Source organism: Daphnia pulex, chromosome 11, assembly GCF_021134715.1.
Source record: "Daphnia pulex isolate KAP4 chromosome 11, ASM2113471v1".
NCBI lineage: Eukaryota > Metazoa > Arthropoda > Branchiopoda > Diplostraca > Daphniidae > Daphnia > Daphnia pulex.
Genome location: NC_060027.1, coordinates 6,364,543 through 6,383,979, shown reverse-complemented (window position 1 = coordinate 6,383,979; position 19,437 = coordinate 6,364,543). Strand labels below are relative to the sequence as shown.

The 19,437-nt window shown below is 36.6% G+C and overlaps 2 protein-coding genes across 2 annotated transcripts; both read left to right on the top strand.

Moving 5' to 3' along the window:
* Positions 1-487: 487 nt before the first annotated feature.
* On the top strand, positions 488-3,982 carry LOC124207707. Its single transcript, XM_046605293.1, has 9 exons — positions 488-1,591; positions 1,660-1,786; positions 1,853-2,018; positions 2,081-2,264; positions 2,339-2,462; positions 2,529-2,769; positions 2,865-3,021; positions 3,125-3,374; positions 3,463-3,982. Exons 1-9 carry the CDS (start codon positions 663-665, stop codon positions 3,730-3,732), a joined length of 2,448 nt encoding a protein of 815 aa, XP_046461249.1. The 5' UTR covers positions 488-662; the 3' UTR covers positions 3,733-3,982.
* A 96-nt stretch (positions 3,983-4,078) lies between these two features.
* On the top strand, positions 4,079-11,362 carry LOC124207706 (centrosomal protein of 131 kDa-like). The gene is made up of 10 exons (XM_046605292.1): positions 4,079-4,844; positions 5,025-6,024; positions 7,741-8,055; positions 9,533-9,588; positions 9,660-9,711; positions 9,779-10,015; positions 10,090-10,443; positions 10,504-10,611; positions 10,692-11,009; positions 11,085-11,362. Exons 1-10 carry the CDS (start codon positions 4,534-4,536, stop codon positions 11,220-11,222), a joined length of 2,889 nt encoding a protein of 962 aa, XP_046461248.1. The 5' UTR covers positions 4,079-4,533; the 3' UTR covers positions 11,223-11,362.
* The last annotated feature ends 8,075 nt before the right edge of the window (positions 11,363-19,437 follow it).

Below are 19,437 nucleotides of genomic sequence, written 5' to 3'. Positions count from 1 at the left end.
AAAAACAAATCCGATTTACATGAATCGTGGGGAAGCGAGAGCGCAAGTCGTGATAAAGCGTAATAAAGACGGTTTCCTCCCAACACCGAGGCAAAAATGATAACCATAAAAACCGCTAAACATTATAAACTTCAGGACAGGTATTGAACCGTGTAGAAATTAGAAAAGAGGAAAACTCGCGCGCGCGTATAACAAGGGATCGGAATAGAAGTTTTCCTCTACATTAAAAAAAAATCATGATCAATTTTTGAATTTTAACTAAGTATTTTTTAAATTATGGCATTATTTTTTAGGGCCTTTAATACACTATCGATCGTCACACTTTAGTATGAATAAAACTCATGAAAATTCAAAATTAAGTAAACCCCCTTTTTTTGTTTCTGGTCTATTTTTCGACTGTACTGTATGCTCGATACAACCCTCGTTAACTAGATGGCTCCCGCGGCCTTACTTAGAGGAAGAGAAATGAGAAAAGGTGAGCAAAATCGAAAATCGGCTCCACTTTTCCAGCACAGTAGCAATCCTTTCGGCCTCCTTAAATGTAGTAGGCTACGTTGCAAGAAGCAGTCAAACAACGCTCACACATTGCAGGGTGTGTCGTTTTGAAACTTGTCGGTGGTTTAATGGTTGACATTTAAATTTGAAATAAGTAATTGAGCGAAATGTGTTTAAGAGTGACGTTTCAATTTTTCACGTTAACGTGCCTTCTTGTAGCAGCTGCAATACTTGGGAATCATAGTGTTACCGCCCAGTTTGAATGGCAATCTCGTGATGAATTCGACGCCCTTAAATATCAAATGGATTCAGTTACTGCTGACAACTGCCCCATAAAAAACGTTAACGAACTGCACATGCCCGAAGATGCCGTTTCTCACTTGCCCGATATCAAGGATATCAACATCAATCCTGTATTCCCCAATAGAACAGCGCTTTTACACTTGCACAACATGGCTTTAAACAGAGCTTTCTTTTGGAGTTACATTTTACAAGCCCGTTTTATTAGACCAGCAACCAATGACACTTATGACCCCGGAATGATGTATTATTTTTTGTCAACTGTAGCTGATGTGTCATCAAATCCAAGACTAAATAGCAGTGCAGTTTACTTCAGTCCTAACATGTCCTACACCTCATCTTATAGATCATTTTTCAATAAAACCCTTCCCCTTTTTGCCCCACGGACATTTAGAGCTGATGATTATAATGATCCTATTCACTTGGAACGCTATTCAACATTAAACATGTTTGATGTTCGGGATCTTGGTGCCATTTCAAAAAATAGCAAGAGTGAAAACTATACCACTGACTACTATCGGATCAACAAGTGGTACCAAGCTTGGCTTCCTGATCAAGTGGATGGTCGACAGGATACAAAAACAACATATCAAGTTAAAATTCGCTATGCCAACAACACCAATGAAACATTCACCTTCCATGGACCTCCTGGTGCTGATGAAGTTCCTGGGCCCCTGAAATGGACTCAACCTTATTTTGATTGTGGAAGATCTAACAAATGGGTAGTTGGAGCTGTAGTTCCAATAGCAGACATCTTCCCACGACATACTGGTTTTCGTCACATTGAATACCCCACGTAAGTCACATTAAAAAATTAATCAAAGAAAAAAATAATAAATTAATTATTTAAAAAAAATTCATTAGCTATACAGCTGCTGCAGTTATGGAAATGGATTTTGAAAGAATAGACATAAATCAGTGTCCGAAAGGACAAGGAAATGATGGTCCTAACAGATTTTCTAATACTGACAGATGTAAAGAAACAACAGAAGTAATGTGTTTAAAAATTCTTAGTTATCTTGACATCCCTTATTAAAATTCATTATTTAATTTGCAGTGTGAACCTATACATGGATACGGATTTCGACGAGGGGGTTACCAATGCCGATGTAAACCTGGACACAGATTGCCAAATACAGTTCGTCGACCTTATCTCGGGGAAATTGTCGAACGAGCTACCAGTGAACAGCACCATGAAAATTTTCATTGTGAAAAAATTGGCTGTAAATTGCTAAGTCATTACTTTTTACTAAGACTTTTGTGAAGAACATATTTTTTACACCAGGGATTCAGAAGCAACCAGTTCAGTGGGGGAAAATGACGCCATTATTAAGGCTTCAATACTTAGAGCGTAATTCCAATTACATGAATTCGACTCAAGGTCCAAATTCGACTCATACCAAGGCAAAGAATATTGATCACATAATAAGTTTCATTCGATCTGTCAACGAACATAACTGTAATAACAGGTATTTATTTTTCATTTCTTCCTTGGTTTTTGTAATTTAGTATTTCTTCCCACTAATACTTATTCCTTTATTAGAAATCTCTTCTCTCCGGATGATTTGGTCTTGCACGGTGACATTGGTTTCGGAGCAGAGCAACAATTTGAGAACGAGGCTAGGATGGCTTTACGTTTGGCAAATTTCTTAAGCGCATTTTTACAGGTTTAACAACATTTGCACATTAGCTGTTTACGTTGTTTCATATTAATCATATAGTATTTTGTTTAGGTTGTTGATTCGACTGAAGTATTTTCTGGGAATCGTTTAGCTGATCGCCCTCTAACTGAAGATCAATTAATGGCCGAGACCTTAGCTCTTGTACTAGGAAACACAAAAATATGGGCAGCTGGAACGTTTTGGGAGCGTCGAAAATTTCCTAATCGCACCCTTTTTGCTCCTTACGCCTACAAGGAGCAGCTTAATACGCGAAAGTTCAAACTTGAAGATCTTGCTCGTTTAAATTCCACTGGTATTATGATTAAATCATTATTTTTAAAAAGAGTTAAACATCTTCTTCGTCTTAACTTAACTTCTTAAAACTCTTTTGAACGTTTGTTTTAACAGATGATTTGTATCTTAAAAAACCATGGTATCAACATTTAAAGTCACGTTGGTCAACTAACTTTGATGATCTGGAAAAATATTTTCTGAAAATGCGAATTCGTTCGGAAGAATATGCCGATCACACGCAGAAATACGAGCATTTCCCAATTTCCTACAAGTAAGATATCTTACTAAAAAAAAAAAAAAAAAAAAAAAAAGATTTTGCATTTTCGGGGATTTATTGGCCTTCGAGTGAAATAACAATGTATGCGTTTTACTAGGGCTGCTGATTTACGCCATGGTTATTGGACGCGACCTTACTTTGATTGCAATGGATTCGTTAAAAAATGGGTTGCAACCTATGCAGCTCCTTTCTTTGGCTGGGATTCATTACGGACTAAATTGGAATTTAAAGGAGTTGTCACCGTCACCATGGATTTACAGACTTTAGATATAAACCAATGTCCTGGTAAATATCATACGCCGAACGCCTTTAAAGAAACCAACAAATGCGATCTCAAAACTTCTTATGTAAGTTCTTTTCATACTCTCAAGATCCCTTTTCATTTTAAGATTTTTGTAATAACTGGATTTTCGTTGGATTTGTATTTTGATATAGTGTGTTCCAATATTGGGACGAGGCTTTGATACTGGTGGTTACAAGTGTGAGTGCAAGCAAGGCTACGAGTATCCTTTCGAAGATGCCATAACTTACTTCGACGGGCAGCTAGTAGAATCGGAATTTCTGAATTTAGTGGCAAATCAAGCAACCCGATATGATATGTACAAATGTCGTCTTGCTAGTGCCTCTACTAATGGCTCAACTTGGGTTATGATTTTTGTTTTTGCGGTTATCACAAACATGGTAACACTTTGGTTTACGCATTAAGAATCTCGTTGTACCGTGGATCTTTAGGACACACATGTGCCTCTTTATGGTTTTGCATCAATGTTTTCAGACTTCAAAACCAGATCACCCATTCCGTCCACAGTAGGTTTTATTACTAGACTAAGGGTTATCCGTCCAGTTGCTACTTTTTATATCACTTATTTGTCAACGTTTTGATTGTGCTGATTTAAGCATGCTTGACTGAAAAAAAGAAATCAAATACACATAGCCTGGTCTCAGGATTCACTAATCTTTTTTATTCAATAGACTCAAGTTTCATTGTATAAGTCAAGTGCATGGAGCTCGATCCTCGACATGTCGATACCTGCGAAAACTAGATTTTTCATTTTTTGATATCCAAGCGCATGAACTAAGGACGTTAAGGAACAAGTTAATAGAATACAACAAGATACTAGCCAGCGCATACGTGTGAATAAATGTAATACGGACACTCATTTCCATCTATGTAGTTTCATAACTAAAATAAGCAGCGCTGTTTTTTTAGGTTGAACGTGATTCATTGAGGAAGGAAGGTTTTTTTTTTTTTATTTCCCCGTATAAGGAAAGGGAATCCGAATCCCCTATCCCGCTTTTATAACCATAGGGATAACAACATCGTTGTCGCCATGGTGACAAACAATCATTGACTAAACAAATAAATATTGCGCCTACTCGAGTACTCGTCAGTTGTTTATTCCTTCACAGTTGATATTTCTAGTGCTGGTTGTGTTAGCATTTTAAACAAATCGACAATAGCTACGTAAAATTTGCCAAGTTCCTTATATCTTTCGTTTATGAAAGATGCCTATTAAATTTCGAAATAGAACTGAAAGTAACAGTAACATCGCTTCAGCAAATAAAAAGAAAATTAGCAATATTCCATCTCAGCTACACCACACAGCTGATTCTAAAGATTTCGGTTTAAAAGGTTCAAATGTGCAAATCAATTTCAGAATCGGTTCCAATCGAACGTCTGATGGGCTCTCAACAGGAAAACCTCTAACAATTTCGAGTTGCAAGTCAGAAGATTGCCTGCACGCTTCCGTTCGCAGGGAAACATTGACCACACGAAAAATTTTGTCCGATCGACCTGCCACAGCTGCAACATCAAAGTAATTAAAATTATAATACAACAACGAAACACAATTTCTTTAAGATTACAAAAAAGTCTATTACACCTTGAATTCGTCCAAAGGGGCTGCATGTAACAAAAAACCTGTTTTGATAGAATATAAATCATTCAATGAATATTCAAATAATCAAGTTTTTTAATGTCTCCTCTGCTTTTATAGGCGAAACCCTTATTCTTCCTTGCGTCGAAAAGTCACAAGTTCAACTTCTCGAGATGACAGCTCAGTGAATCCGTCAAGGGATTGGTTTCCCCCTGTGCCAGTCAGTTCCCAGTCGTGGTCTAGCAGTGTCGATAGCGAGTTGGCAACTGTTGGCAGTTTTGATACGGGTACTGAAGCTAGCCTTGAAGATAAGCAGTCTTTCGCCGTATTCAGCAGCGTTTCATGCGATAGTCCTGATGAACAACTTGTTCCGGACACTACGCTGCAAGACATCAATGATCCAGTTTTCAACCAAGATTCAACATTGCGTAACTTTACAAAACCTATTCCATCCATAATCAATTCAAGACAATTAAATCACTTTCATTCGGATCAATCTCCTCGCTGTGAGCAGTACAATTCTCACGATGAATGTTATCATGAGAAAGATGATCAGTCTGAGCCGACGGTTTATCATCAGTGTGAATCTAAAATGATTGACGTTGAATCACAGCCAAAGAATCTACCACATTCTACTTCTTCCCCAACAAAGCTCTCTACTGAAAAAAATGCCAGTTATAATCCGGAATGTGAAACAAACAAGCGCAAACAACCGTCTTACGAAATTGAATCTTGTGCGCATAACAATGTGTCTGCATCTGAAACCGAAAATGCGCCCGATTCGACTGATGATTCAGCGGGTGCGATCACCAGCATACATACTTCGTCTAGCAGAAGCGAGAAACCCTCTTGTCCGACGTTTCATGTAGTTAAACCAAAGCAACAACATATTAAGGATGATCAAGTCACAAAAAGAGAACCAAATATGCTCTCTGAAATCTTGAGCTTTTTAGACGACGCTAATAGTCATACACCGTTAGCAAGCTCACCACATCTTGCGATCAACTCTGAGACGGAATCCAATGCTGAAGGAGGATTCAGAAGGCCTGATTCCGAAGGCGTCACAAGGTTACACGGAATGACCATGGCTGAATTAACAGAAGAAGTTCTCGCTCTTCAGGTATTTCTAATCAGTTCAAACTAATCTTTCGTTTTTCATTACATGCAATGGTACAGTATGTAATGAAGTAAAGCAGTGGGGAGCGGGGACTTGGCGTGTAACAGTTTAGACAACCTATCGCGGTTGTCTAAGTCTAACTATAGAATTATTACTAAGATAACAAATATATAGGCTAAATAAAACACTGCTACTAAATACCCTAAATTAGGGCTAAAGTTGAATTTATTTGATTCTACTACTTTAGGAGATATTGCAAATCAAAACGGTGGTATTTTCATATTCCTATTTTTCGTGTAACTCCCCCTCCCCCCCCCCCCCCCAAAAAAAAAAACAAAAAAACAAAAAAACAAAAAAACAAACAACAAAAAAACAAAAAAAAAACAACAACAAAGAAACAAAAAACATACAAGATTGAATTTTTTCAACTTGTTGGGGTACAATATCTTATTTATTCCTTTAATTTCACGGTTCATTTCTAATTTAATTATATTATTTCAAAGTTATTATCTCCCTCTTGAACGAAATGTGGGTGTTTTCGGTGTTTTTGGCAGAAAGCGATATTTTCTAGGTATTGTCTTGCTTCTATGAAAAAAGTTTCGCTTAAGAATTAACTGGTGAATTGATTCTTTAACCTTTAAAATTTTAAAGGTTCCACTAGATTTTCGTTCATCCAAAGCACTGATTACCTTAATGTCATCATTCGTTTTTATTTTACTTTTTCTTTCATGAGAGAATCGTATTTAATGAAAAGGAACATTTCTTTTTAGTATCCTCTAATACTGTCGGCACGGTAATGGGCGACGCAGTGGCTGATCACGGTTACATTTTTTGAGGAGCTGGCTCTTTTCGATTGTAACGAGCACAGATAAAACGCAGTTTTCGGAGAACTACTAAAGATCGAGTGTGGACGTTTTAATCGAAACATCATTTTAGATTTTTATAGTGGGTATCCACCACTATCTACCACTATCCCTTTTCACCTGCTATAGAAGAATTTCAGCTATTGCGCCTCGCTTTCTCGCGCAAAGTCGGACTAGTTCACCAAGTCGGGATAAAGCGAGGTGAAATGCCTGACAAGGCGCTTCTAGCAGGCGAAAAATGAATTCGATAGTTGCGTTGCGCGATTTTTAAATAGTCGGCAAATAGTTACAAAAGATGTCGAACAGCCCTCTAGGGTTTAGGAGCTATATAGCCCATTATTAACTATAAACTAATGACGGCTACGACGGCTACGACGGCTATGGGGTAGTGCATGAGCTATAGTGACCTGGTCGTTGCACGAAAGGCTAGAGCCCCCTACCCCGCCGTTCCGTGGTCCGATTTTCGGTCTTTTGGGGGATGAGAACTAGCTACTTATCTAACTATTTACGAATCAGAGTGCTACTGAGCTCAGGAGTAGAGGACTCCAAAATTCCATTTGGATCACGGATAAGCTCCCCCCAAACGCGGATAGGGTACTCTAACCTTCCGATAAGCGACTAGGTCTCTATTACTCTGGTTGCGCTTCCCCTTTTCAAACATGGAAAAAGCGGGAAAACGCGCGAAACGCAAATAAGAATTTTGGTAGTATATATACTACATATACCAAAATACAGTTTTCTCATTGTATGCCTTTTGTAGAAAATAGAAATAGTATAGGCCTACTTTGGGCTGGTAGCTACTGATGTATAATGTAACATTAATTAATATTGTGCAAAATTGAACAAATTTTTTCAGATGCTTGTTCAGGATAAAGACAATAAGCTTGTTGTCATGGAACGGGCTCTTCAGCATCAAAGGGAACTTTTAGCACGAAACGTTAAGACTGCCAAACGTGAGCTGAATTTACGTTGTAAAGCTCAAAAGGAGGAATACGAATCGAACACGAATCGAAACTTCCAATTTATACAGCAACTAGTCGAAGAAAAGAAGGCACTTGCTGAAAAATGTGAAGCATTGGCCACTGAAATGCGGCAACAAACAGCCAAAGTAGAATATGAACGGAGAGTAAGCGATGAACGCCACAACGCAGAGATTCGTCGATTGAAGCAGGTAAATAAATTCGAAAATTATGTTAAATCGAATAGGCAAATTTAGTGTAGTTACCTAGCTACATATATTTTTTAAATATTTTAAAATGTGATTTATACATGTAAAAACTTGTGTATAGAAAAATTGTCTGCACTCAGTTTAAGCAGCGAAGCGATAGAAATTTCATAAATGTTATTTTTTTTAATGACAAAGAATCATTTGTAAACATGATCTTTTGTCCCAGTTGCCAAAGGAAATGGCACAAAGTTGTCATGTTTATTGTCTCTCAATGGTTTGACATTAAGTTTTTGTTTACTCTATTTCATAGTCTTCTCGATCCTACCATTGTTATTAATTTTTGCGAATTTTTTGCAACTTTTTAAATCTGTGTTTATTTTTTCGTCTACATCGTGATGTATCGGCTAAAGCCAGTTTTTTCAATTAAAGGCCAATTTGTGAAGAAATTTTTCTAAAGCCTAAGCGCCTAAGCTAAACTAAACTAACTTTTTTTAAGCTTAAGCAAGTATTTTTTTTAAAGCGTTGGAAGATAGCCAACAGTTAAATGAGGAACGCTGAAGGGGTGTGATCAACATGGTAATTTTTAACGAGGGTGAGGGCGTGAATAAAGTTTCTTGCCCATTTCCCATCTTCAGGAATGAACGCCGTTGTTGAAAAAGAAATACAAATACAAATAGCCTAAATCTTTTGAATATTTACGAAATATTTAAGAGAAATCTTAAAGGTTTTCTTCTTGGTTTTCTTAACAAGCAAACTATCACTTAAGTGTCCAAAGTCTCCTTTTATTGCTGGAAGCTGTTTCTGATTAGAAATCGGAAAAAGACTAGAAGAATTCAGGAATAGATTTATCTTTTTCAGAATAGCAAGCAATTCTATCGGGACAAAGTCTCTGGATAAAATACTTTTTAGATCGTGATAGAAAATGCAGGAATCTCTCTACCATAATTCAACAGGTTTTTATATTATTTTTATACGGCCTCTGTTTGGGAGTACCTAATTCGTGGCTGAGTTTTTATTTTTTTTAATGCTAGAGTTTTAATTTGAGAGATTTAGTGTAGTAGGAGAAAAGATAACCACAAAAACTAATCGTTATTGCTTTCATAGAAATAAAGAATGTGCAAAAGTAAATAACCAGTAGCATTTCTATAGTAACACACCTTTATGTTACTTAAACAAATAAAATTTTGGGTTTAGTCGCCATCTGAGTTTCCGCTCCAATCGCGTCCTTTTTACCGCTTCACTTTAAAATTGCCGCAAATAGGCCTAAGAAATACATCTGACGTATTTAAAATAGGCGAAAACGACATCCTTATTTATACACCAGATTTTACAGTATTCAGAATAATGATGTGCTAAACAATTGATCGAAAAGATCGGAAAAGATCTTGCTTTTTGTTCAGTTTCGAGATTAAAATTTTTTGCGGGGTAGATTAACTAAAATATTAATATTGAACCTTTTGTAATCCGAAAATTTTTTTAGACTTTGGGTAAAGATCAAAGGTACCACCAAGAAAAGTGGTTAGCAGACCGCACAGAGTAAGCATAAGTAATTTGCGAAACTCCATCTACTTGCATTTAACTTGAGTCGATTTTTTAAAATTAAATAGACATATACGTGAAGCAACAGCAAGAGGGTTGGAACCAGAATTACGACGCCTTGTATGATTATAATATCTTTAAATATTTTTTATTCCATCGATATCTACATATATATACATTCATATAGATGAGTCAACACCAGGTTGAGTTGCAGAGCCTTCGATCTATTCACCAAGAAGAAATAAATCGAATAGAACAAGCTCATTTAAATAAAACTGTCCAGCAGCTAAATGCACTTCGAGAAAAAATGGATAACGATCGCGAAGATGCGTGTGCTAAAGAGCGCGAAGTCATGCGTGTAAAATACGATAAACAGTTAGACGAAATGGAACATATCAACACTTCCAAGTTGCAGCGATTGCAGGTCAAATTCTTTTGTTAAAGTAACCCACTTTTTTTTTTTTTTTAATTCATACCGTATTAAAAATTTGTCATCAGGTCGATATGGAACGTGAAAGGGCTCGCTGGATAGAAGAAGAATCACGAATGAAAATGCAGGAAGACGAAAAAATTCGTCGTCTTGAAGAAAAGCGGCGACGAGAAAGGATTGCCGCACAACAGCTTTTACAGGCAGAAATTGCCACGATCAAACAACAGAATGTCGAATATCTAGCTCAACTAAAGAAAAAGTGGGAAGAGGAAAAAATAGAGGAAATCAGAGCACTAAAACACCAATTGGATACAAATTCCAATGAGCGTGAAAGGCGGCTTATTGAAAATCAACGAAGGGAACGCGAAGAAGAAGAACATAAATTCGCTTTACAATTATCGAACGAATTAAAGCGACAACATGTATATCACATATTTTAAATTGAAGCTGAAAGCTGGTTTATTTTAATTTATTTTTTGCAGGAACAATGGAAAAGCTTGTCCGAAAATCAATTACAACGAATTAGGGATAAAAATGCAGAGGAAATAAAAAGACTGGATGAAGCTGAATCCGAATTACGTAATAAACTGGTAAACTAATTCTGATTTCTTTATATTGATTAATAACTTGGACAATATATTTACTATTACTATTTTTCACACTCGATTAGGTGGAAGTTCGGCGTTCTTTGGCAGAACGTGATGAAGAATTGGCTGCTTTACGTTTATCACTCTTCCAACACGTAAAAGAAAATAAGGACGTAACAAAAACTCTGGAAAAATATACTGTAGAGCGCTCAGATTTGAAAAAAATTCTGCAAAAGGAATTGGAAGATGAATTCCTTAAAATAAACGAAGAAAAGATGGTGCTCCAAAAAGAATTTAGTCAAGCAAAATCGGATCATCGAATAGAGATTAACAAAAAAAATTCTGAAATAGCTCATCTGTCGGCCTGCCACGAACAAATGCTTAGCGATATACATGAGAAGGTAAATTTACATGAATATGAAAAACTATTTTGTTTCCTATTCAACAATAAGTCATAACAGAAACTTTTTGCACAGGTTAAGCAAGCAGTTGCCAAAAAAGATGATGCCTTGGCGCAAATTCAAGAAAAATTCAAAATTGCTATTTGTCGTTGTCAACATCTGGAGGAACTACTTGATCGTCAACAGAGAGACCTATTAGCCCGGAAAAATTAACTGGTTGTTCTTTCGTAAAATGACGATTTAGTTTAGTTTTGTGGTGTGTATTTGTTTTCTCTTTGTTTTGTGGGCTTTTTAGAAATCGTCTATATGCTATTTGTATTTATAAGAAAACGCTATTAAAATTTCAGAAAATTCTTTTTTGTCTGGTTTATTTTAAAAATTGTCGAGCTAGTCTATAGCTGTTCAATAGCGTGGGGCTCTTCCCTAGCAAGACAAGTTTTCTGCTATCGAAAAACGATTGATACAGCGTTGTAATTTTTTTCACGCTGATAATTTTCAATATGGGGTTTAGCGTGTGCAAAAAATGAGCGTGAGTGCCCGTAAAACGCGTTCAAAGTTTTGAGTTTTACGGGCTGACGTGCTGTCCAAGCCGGCCAGAAGGAGGAGTCAAGCGGGAGGGGGGAGGGACTAAAAATGTGTAGCTTTTAAAAATTTAAAAGCACAACAGCTTTATTCACTACAATTCCATGCGGCTACAATCTACGTGTTGCAACTAATTAGTAAATGGTTGGGCTACTGGTTCGGTGGTCTATTAGCCAAAACATTGACTAATTCCATGAAACATATGGCCACAAGATATAGCAGTAATTGATGGGGGTGTCCTTTTCAATTTTAAAAATTTCAATTTTTCCGAAATTTTTGAATTTTACTTAACCGAAATTCGAATCTCAATTCTTCCGAATTACAGTCCGGACTGCTGATCACTAGACCAGCGTTGACTTGAATGAAGAAGGGAAATCATGGGTTCGTATGGTATGGTATGGCTCAGGTTAACTAAAGGGGGGGGGGGATTGGCAACATAACCTATTCAAGTCCTCCACTGGTTTCCATTGAAACTTCAAATCAGCCGGGGCCAGAATTGCTGGGAATTCGGCTGCTAATGATGAAGGGCGGGCATTAGCCGCTAGATGGTGCGACAAAAAGTGTCATGGCGGCATTCCCTATCAGGTGTCCCATCTCCTTATCTCTGGTTTCATATCTTCACAATTAACAAAGTCAAGAGTGAATAAATTGTTTTGCGATCTTCATTTGCGCATCTATTAATTTTAGGTTTGACTAGATTTAATAAATTCTTATCATTTGAGATATTTTGTTTTACATTAACGAGACAATTCTACGTCAAAAAGTATAAAAAATAATTGCTTTTTCCCACTACATTCTCCTTCTCTTCGTCCCTATATGAGAATAAAGATTTCATCGCGAATACGCGCTAGTCAGTTTGATTCATGACATCAATTACCTTATCGTAAAAGATTTATTCAAAATAGTATCGAATTGGAAAAAATGTAGAGAAAGACTGCAGTCTTTTCTATTCAAGAGCATATGGCCAAAGCATGATGCATCTTGTCTAAGAAAAGACTTTCTTCTCATTTTTAGTTATTGAATACAACCTATCCGATTACTGATTCGCATAATTTTTAAAATTAATCAGGAAACACTCTACTCTGCTTTGATAACCATGCGATTAAGAAAGTTGTTCATCATAAATTGGCATCTTTCCTGTCTCCCCATATCAGAGATGTCGTTGCAGAAATAGACAAAGAAAGTAGGGGAGACCGGACCCTTGTTGGACACTGTTCCAAGTTGGACAGTGTCTTAAAATATAGTAAAAATTGCTTTAAAATTCTAGATTTCACACGAATTGTTCTAGATGTAATGATGCTGGATCCTGTGTAGTTTAATTAATTTCCCGACAGTAGAACGGGAGTTATAGGAGGAAGAAAAAAACACGATAAATTATTGCAAAATTTTTCACCCGAATTATTGATCTTGCTCCAAGTTTGTTTGAGTAAAAATTTTTTTAAACACATCAGTGTGTAAAACAGTTTATCCTTTACAATTGTGTGTAAGAAAATTATTTTTAGGTGCTTTGGTGTACCCACAATTAATGAATTTGCGGGGGGAATGATTTTGAGGCCATTTTGGGCAGTTCCAAGGGGTAATATTGGACAATGGGCAATATATGGACTTCAGCGCCACCTACATTTTTTACCCCATTTAAAAGTTGTAATTCTTTCCCTAAGAAAACTTTTTCAGTTTTAAAGATATAATTTCCAAAATTTGTTTGGGGTTAAACTACATTACCATCTACATTTCCTGATTTTTTCATAATTTTTAATTCATACTATCCCTCTTTTAATACCCTGTCCAACTTGGTACAGGCCCCTGTCTAATGTCACCCCGGATCGGTAAAAAAACACTGAAAAATGGAAATCAATGTAAGTTCTTAAATTTTAAAGTTACACATTTTAAAAAAATCAAGGGGGTGGGGGCAAGGCTAAAGAATGACCTTAGCCAAAAAAAAAACTCTTTTGCCTAAGGGGGTCGGGAGATATGCGGGAAAAACCGCGACTGTCCAAGATGGGTCCGGTCTCCCCTACAATAACTAAGACTGGCTTTTGAAGTCCCGTAACGTAAAAATCAGCAAGAATTCTTTTTTTCTGTACAAGCAAAAACCATTTTTTTGCTATACAATTAATCATCTATATTCTTTTTTCTACCTTTCTTGACGGGGTTTATCAGCTCATTGTAAATTTAATGGAGTAATTCGTCATCTGTATTTTCTTAGTTCTTTCCTGTTTTTAGATTAGATAAAACAATTATATCACAACTATAAGTAATTAGCCTGTGGTAGTGACATAAAATATTTTCATAAATCAGATGGCAGCATTATAACTAACCAAATTTTGCATCGATACTAAAAATGTTAATAAAAAATGATAATTGACTAATTTATTGAAATTACCTATTATCTACAATGAAAAATTTTCGTAGAAGAGACAAGAAGTGTGTGAAGAAAAGTGCTTATGGATGGATCGAAACAGCCAGAAAAAGGAAGAGAAAATATTTTTATACTTGTCAAGCTGAATTCCATTGGGATAACAATTTGTCTCCATTCTCCAAATCTTTTTGTGAGCTGAGTTTGCTAAAGGTAGGTAATAACCGAATAAAGTAAATTTTATATGATGATACTGATGATAAATGGTGATACAATTTTCCTATGCTCAGTTTGGTTTTGGAGGTTGCATAGCACATTTATTTAGATCTGTTTTTTTTTACCATTTTTTTTACAATTACATAGTTTCAGGAACGGTCGGGCTGTTGTTGAATCAGTTTCTGTGTGGATTGGATTTTTTTTTTTTTTTTTATTGAAAGGCCTACTCAGTTTTGAGTGTTGCCTTAGCTCAGACCATACAGTTACAGTGCTCATGTGTCGCCATGCTTAACATATAAAATTATTACAAAGCTATACAATCAGTTTAAAACTATACGGGAGCAGAATAAAACAGCACGTTAGTACAGAGGTTTTGAAGTCATAAAAGAAGGAGCAAGAAATCATTTAAGAGATATCGTATAGGTTTTGCGCATTGACGAGTGACAGGGAGAAGGTAAGACCGGCAAGAAGACGTAGAAGAGAGAAGGAAGAGAACGAGGGCAGAACGAGAGCAGACGAGCTGGGAAAGGCAATGGCTTGGTGGGCATTTGTTTGATTCGCTAGTGACGGGTAAGACTAATATTCGTGGTGGGCTTTATGTTTGTTGCGAGCTGAGAAGTTAAGAATGTTGCGAAGAGAGAAAAGTTAAGATTTGTGATGGGCTTTATGTTTGTTGCGATCTGAGACTTTGGGCGGTACTACATATTTTTATTTTTAACCTTTCGGTCTTCAGGATGAAGTCTTTAAACTCTTTCCATATGTGCCGGAACTTTGGGATGTCCTCTAGCGATGGTGGAAACGCTTTGTTGCTGCTTAAGCACGCCTGGATGAGGTGTGATCTTTGACTTGCGTATCGTGCACAGTGGAACAGAAAATGTTCCACTGTTTCGTCGCCATGGCCACACTCACACTGCGGTGATGAGGTTGTTTTGATGAGATGGAGATGGTGATTTAGTCTGCAATGCCCCGTTAGGACTTGGGTTATTTCCTGATGTATGTAGCTTCCATTTAGGCAGCTGGCGTCCGATGGTCGCGGGAAAAATCTTCTTGTGTGTGTTCCTGTTTTGCTGCCGGCCCATTCGTCACTCCACAGCTTTTGAATTTCCGTCCTGATCTTATCTTTGAGAAGCTCTATTGACCAGGGTTGATCTTTAGTTACTTGAGAGCCAAGATCGAGGACAGCTTTTGCTGCTTCTTTTGCGAGGTCAATACCTTCTGCTTCTTTAGCGACTAGATTGAGATGAATGTATTGGATGTTTGGATTATGTTGGATTATTATTATTGGATATGTTGTGTGGATTGGATGTTTTCAACATCTTTGGTTAACTTGTCAGCCAGTTTATCGCCTGAGATGCCACCGTGGCTTAGAGTATCAGTATCAGGCGTCATAAAACCTATCATCAGGTTCCAGATGTCGAGTAGAAAAGGATATAGGACTTCCAATTTGAGTACATTGGGAAGATAAAGGCACAGGTTACAGATTGGAGTTTGACTTAGTGATCGGTATAGGGTTTCAGAACCGAGAATGAGACTTGTTTTAATTACGTGGCGAATATCAATTGTTGTTTTTGTTGATCGGAAAATTGCTTTATCATGAGATATAGGGAACCAGGAAATTTTGTAAGGGGAAATGAACCATTTGGTGCGATTTTCTGTTAGGGTTACGTGAATGGGTCATCTTTGAAGTTTTAACGGTCTATATTGATGTCCTTTATTAATGCGGAAAGGATTGAGATGCTTTTGGGGCATAGGTCTAGTTTGTTGACGTGATTTTGTGCCTTCATCAATATATTTTTTTATTTTTCTCTAGTTTGAGTAGGGATTTATGAAATATCTGGTGAGATCCAGCGGGCGATCCAGATAACTATCTAAGCACCACATACGACTAACATGGGCAATGTCTCAATTCAACTTTGATAAGAATTCATGGAAAAAATCTATGGACCGTTGCTAATAGAAACATTGTGCTGAGCTTATGTTATGTTAATTATACACATAAATTTTGATTTGTATTTTACTTTAACGATTTACCATGCATAAAACGTTAATTCGGTGCTCAGTTTTTAAAGAGAACTGAATCGATGGACGCTGAATCAGCATTGTAGGACTGATTGCTTCTTCAAGCGGGAGACCGTTTTAGTTTCATTTGTGGCATGTCCTCTTTTTGGTTTTATGGATATTGAATCATCGTCTATCTTTTATACCGTGAGATTTCATATGTTGGCGGCAAAGAAAGATTGTCAGTCGATCCTAATCAAAGCTTTCACTGTCAAACTTTTCTCCAGTCTTTTGGTCAGTGCGAAGCCAATTCGTCGTATTTATGGTTTCCTGATTTAAATCTATCACGCTTTCCGTATATTTGTTTTTTTGTGTCTCCATATCTGTAAACTGTTTTACTCTGCATTCAGGCGAGTTATCTTAAAATGCTATATTGTATTAGTTTATGATAGGTGTTGTGCACTCGCGCAATGGAAGAAGGCGTATGGTGGTTAGCAAGAGGGGGGTGAGAGAGAAGACTAGAAGGGTGACGAGCCAGAGAATCAGGACATGGAGGTGATGTTATCCACAATCACGTAAACTCGCGAATATCTTGGATCGTGTTTCTCTTTAGTGTGTTATTTATCTTCTCCTCTCAATTCAGTTTTATTTTTTTGATCACAGTGTTAGTGTATCATTCAACCCCAGTGGATTATATTCCGTTATAATATGCTAATGTATATATAATGTATATATTTATAGAGTGCATTTCATGTGCTTGATTGGGTGTAAGACCCCTTTATTAGAAATTTAGTTAAGCTAAGCCCATTCCTAATCTTAGATGCATGGTATTTTTTATCTCTTATTTGATTTAATTTATATTACAGTAAATTGTTTACTTGCTGATCTTTTGTTAAAGTCATTTCATTGCTATTAGAGTAAATTGTTTACTTACTTATTTATATGTATGTTATTATGTGTATTTATTATATGTGTATAGGCACCAGTTGAATATTTCAATAAAGCCATTACATATTACTTTTACTCGACAGCCCAGATTGTGATTGCCCTTTTTTCGTTGCATATCTAATGTACGAAGGGTACAAAATCTTCCATGATTCCAGTATAGCAGTCTAAATATGAAGTCACGGACAGGATTTGGACCCTTTTATTAGTTGTACTCTGGGGTCAGTTTGAATTGAAATTGTTTTTCATTAATGCATGGCACCAACGAAAAATTGCAACCTAAATGGATACAGCAAAAATTTTACGAACTGCAACCAAAAAAAAGATCGCTCGAAGTCCGTAAGTAATAGTAGAAGAGGCATTATTTTCTAAATAAATGTAGAGAATAATAAGCAGATATTAAAAATATGTAATTTGCTTTTATTATACCGTTAGTTTATGGAAACACACGACGTAATTGATAGCTCTTCTTCTGGTTATGCGACAAAACATTAGTGTAACAGAGGCAAGATAAGATATCCTTTCTCGTTCTTGATGATGCCGTTTATGGAAAGTAACTAGGTAAAACAACATCGTTAGAATATATTTTTCAAAGGTGTTTCATAATTCTTAATGTTGGATAAGATCTCTTATGGAGTGGAATATTGTTTAACTTCATAACGAGAGTAAAGAACAGCAAATGGCGAAATTGTCCGGCTTGATAGCCCATCAGCTGGTATTCCGTTCCATACGGTCCAGTTTGTCCGGCTCTTAAGTTCGTCAGCTGGAACTTCTATCGTCGGCTGTTCAGTTCATCTCGTCCTACTGGCCCACTAGCTAGTCCCTATCATTCGCCGTAGCCAGTGCTGAACCTGAACCACGAAGAAGGAGTAGATGTAAAAATGTTGAACATTTATCATGAAAAAGAATTCACAAGCAGAGTTTGGACTTTGAAGAAGATCTTGCTCTGTCCGCTGCCGTACTTAATTGTTTTCCTCGTCGCATAGTACCCTTACTTTCATCAGCCAAAGACAACTAAAGAAAATGATATAATCAAAGTACAAAAATCGAATTATATGCATAAACTCATCGATGTTTTGGATCTGGTTAGAACACCTGCACCTTGTAATTGTTTGGAAATGATGACGCAATGCACGAAAGCTGCATTGCACTAGCGCTTTCATATCTGCCCTTTTAATGTCGTTCCCACATCAATAAACGATTGAAAATATTGCTTTAAGAAACTAATTTCAAGTTTGAGAAGAAGATGATGAAAGGAGCTTAAGAACAAAAATGTTTTTTTCTTTAAAAATTGTAAGCTTTTCTGGGCAGAAAAAGAATGTTTTAAAAATTGAAAAACTTTCCTTACAATTTTCAATCTACAGCTTGTATAGAATCTTTTGAAAAAATGGGAAACTGTTAGGTTATCGCCAAAACCAAATGTACCACACCGTCTGAATTTAATTTCACATACCTGATCGGGTTTTTGGAGTCTGATTGGTATTTGAAGATTACCAAATCTGATCCTATCTTGTCTTTTGAAATAATCACGTTCAAGATACGTGAATTCCTTAAAGTTTTACTGGATCCTAATTGGGAAAAAATTGCGAGGATTTTGTACTTCTAAAGAAAGCAGTGAAGTATTGACATTTTTCCTCAGAGCTGCGAATTTTTTATCATCTAATAATCACGCTGCGATTATGCGGATAACATACTTAAATAAATTACAATTATTTCGTTGAGCGTTTATGCCCTACGCTAGCTTTCAGGCAGTAAGAGTATGAGAGCTATAGGGACTTATGCCGTATGAAGCTATATATAGTTATCTATATCTATATCGTGTATTGCACCAAAAAATTATTTAATTTTTGGTTTCAAAACGCGATGCTCGCTTTAGACCATAAAACGATTTATTGAGACGACAAACCATATTCTTTGGCCTTCAATTTCAAATCCTGTTAGTTCAACCATATAGAATTCCCATAGAGTATTTACGTCTTTACGTTCAATTGTATCATTTCAAGAGCTACACTGTCTGCAATGGCAAGAATTGCCCGAAGCAAGTCGTGTCTAACAATTAAGGAGTACGTCTTTTCGTGGTCAGTTCCAGGACTGTAGATATATGATGACGAGCCTTATTGCCTTGAATACGGTTTCAGCATCTGGTTTAGTTTTATACAACCATTTTTTTCTGATCGCACTTCTTCCTGCTGGCAAACTGCATATGTCCCAGGTTTTATTCTTTAGAATCGACAGGCATTTTTCATCCATGGGTCTCCATTCATATTGTTGATTAGGATGAGTTAATAGCTTCTTCAGCAGTTTCTGGTTCTTCTAAATCCACTTCCGCCA

Bases quoted from the DNA above. Each gene is read 5' to 3' on its own strand.
- LOC124207707 (XM_046605293.1), top strand. From the start codon at position 663: ATGTGTTTAAGAGTGACGTTTCAATTTTTCACGTTAACGTGCCTTCTT. The intron at 1,592-1,659 runs GTAAGTCACATT...AAAATTCATTAG, and splicing joins CGTCACATTGAATACCCCAC to CTATACAGCTGCTGCAGTTA. The intron at 1,787-1,852 runs GTAATGTGTTTA...TTTAATTTGCAG, and splicing joins GATGTAAAGAAACAACAGAA to TGTGAACCTATACATGGATA.
- LOC124207706 (XM_046605292.1), top strand. From the start codon at position 4,534: ATGCCTATTAAATTTCGAAATAGAACTGAAAGTAACAGTAACATCGCT. The intron at 9,712-9,778 runs GTATGATTATAA...ACATTCATATAG, and splicing joins AACCAGAATTACGACGCCTT to ATGAGTCAACACCAGGTTGA. The intron at 11,010-11,084 runs GTAAATTTACAT...CTTTTTGCACAG, and splicing joins TTAGCGATATACATGAGAAG to GTTAAGCAAGCAGTTGCCAA.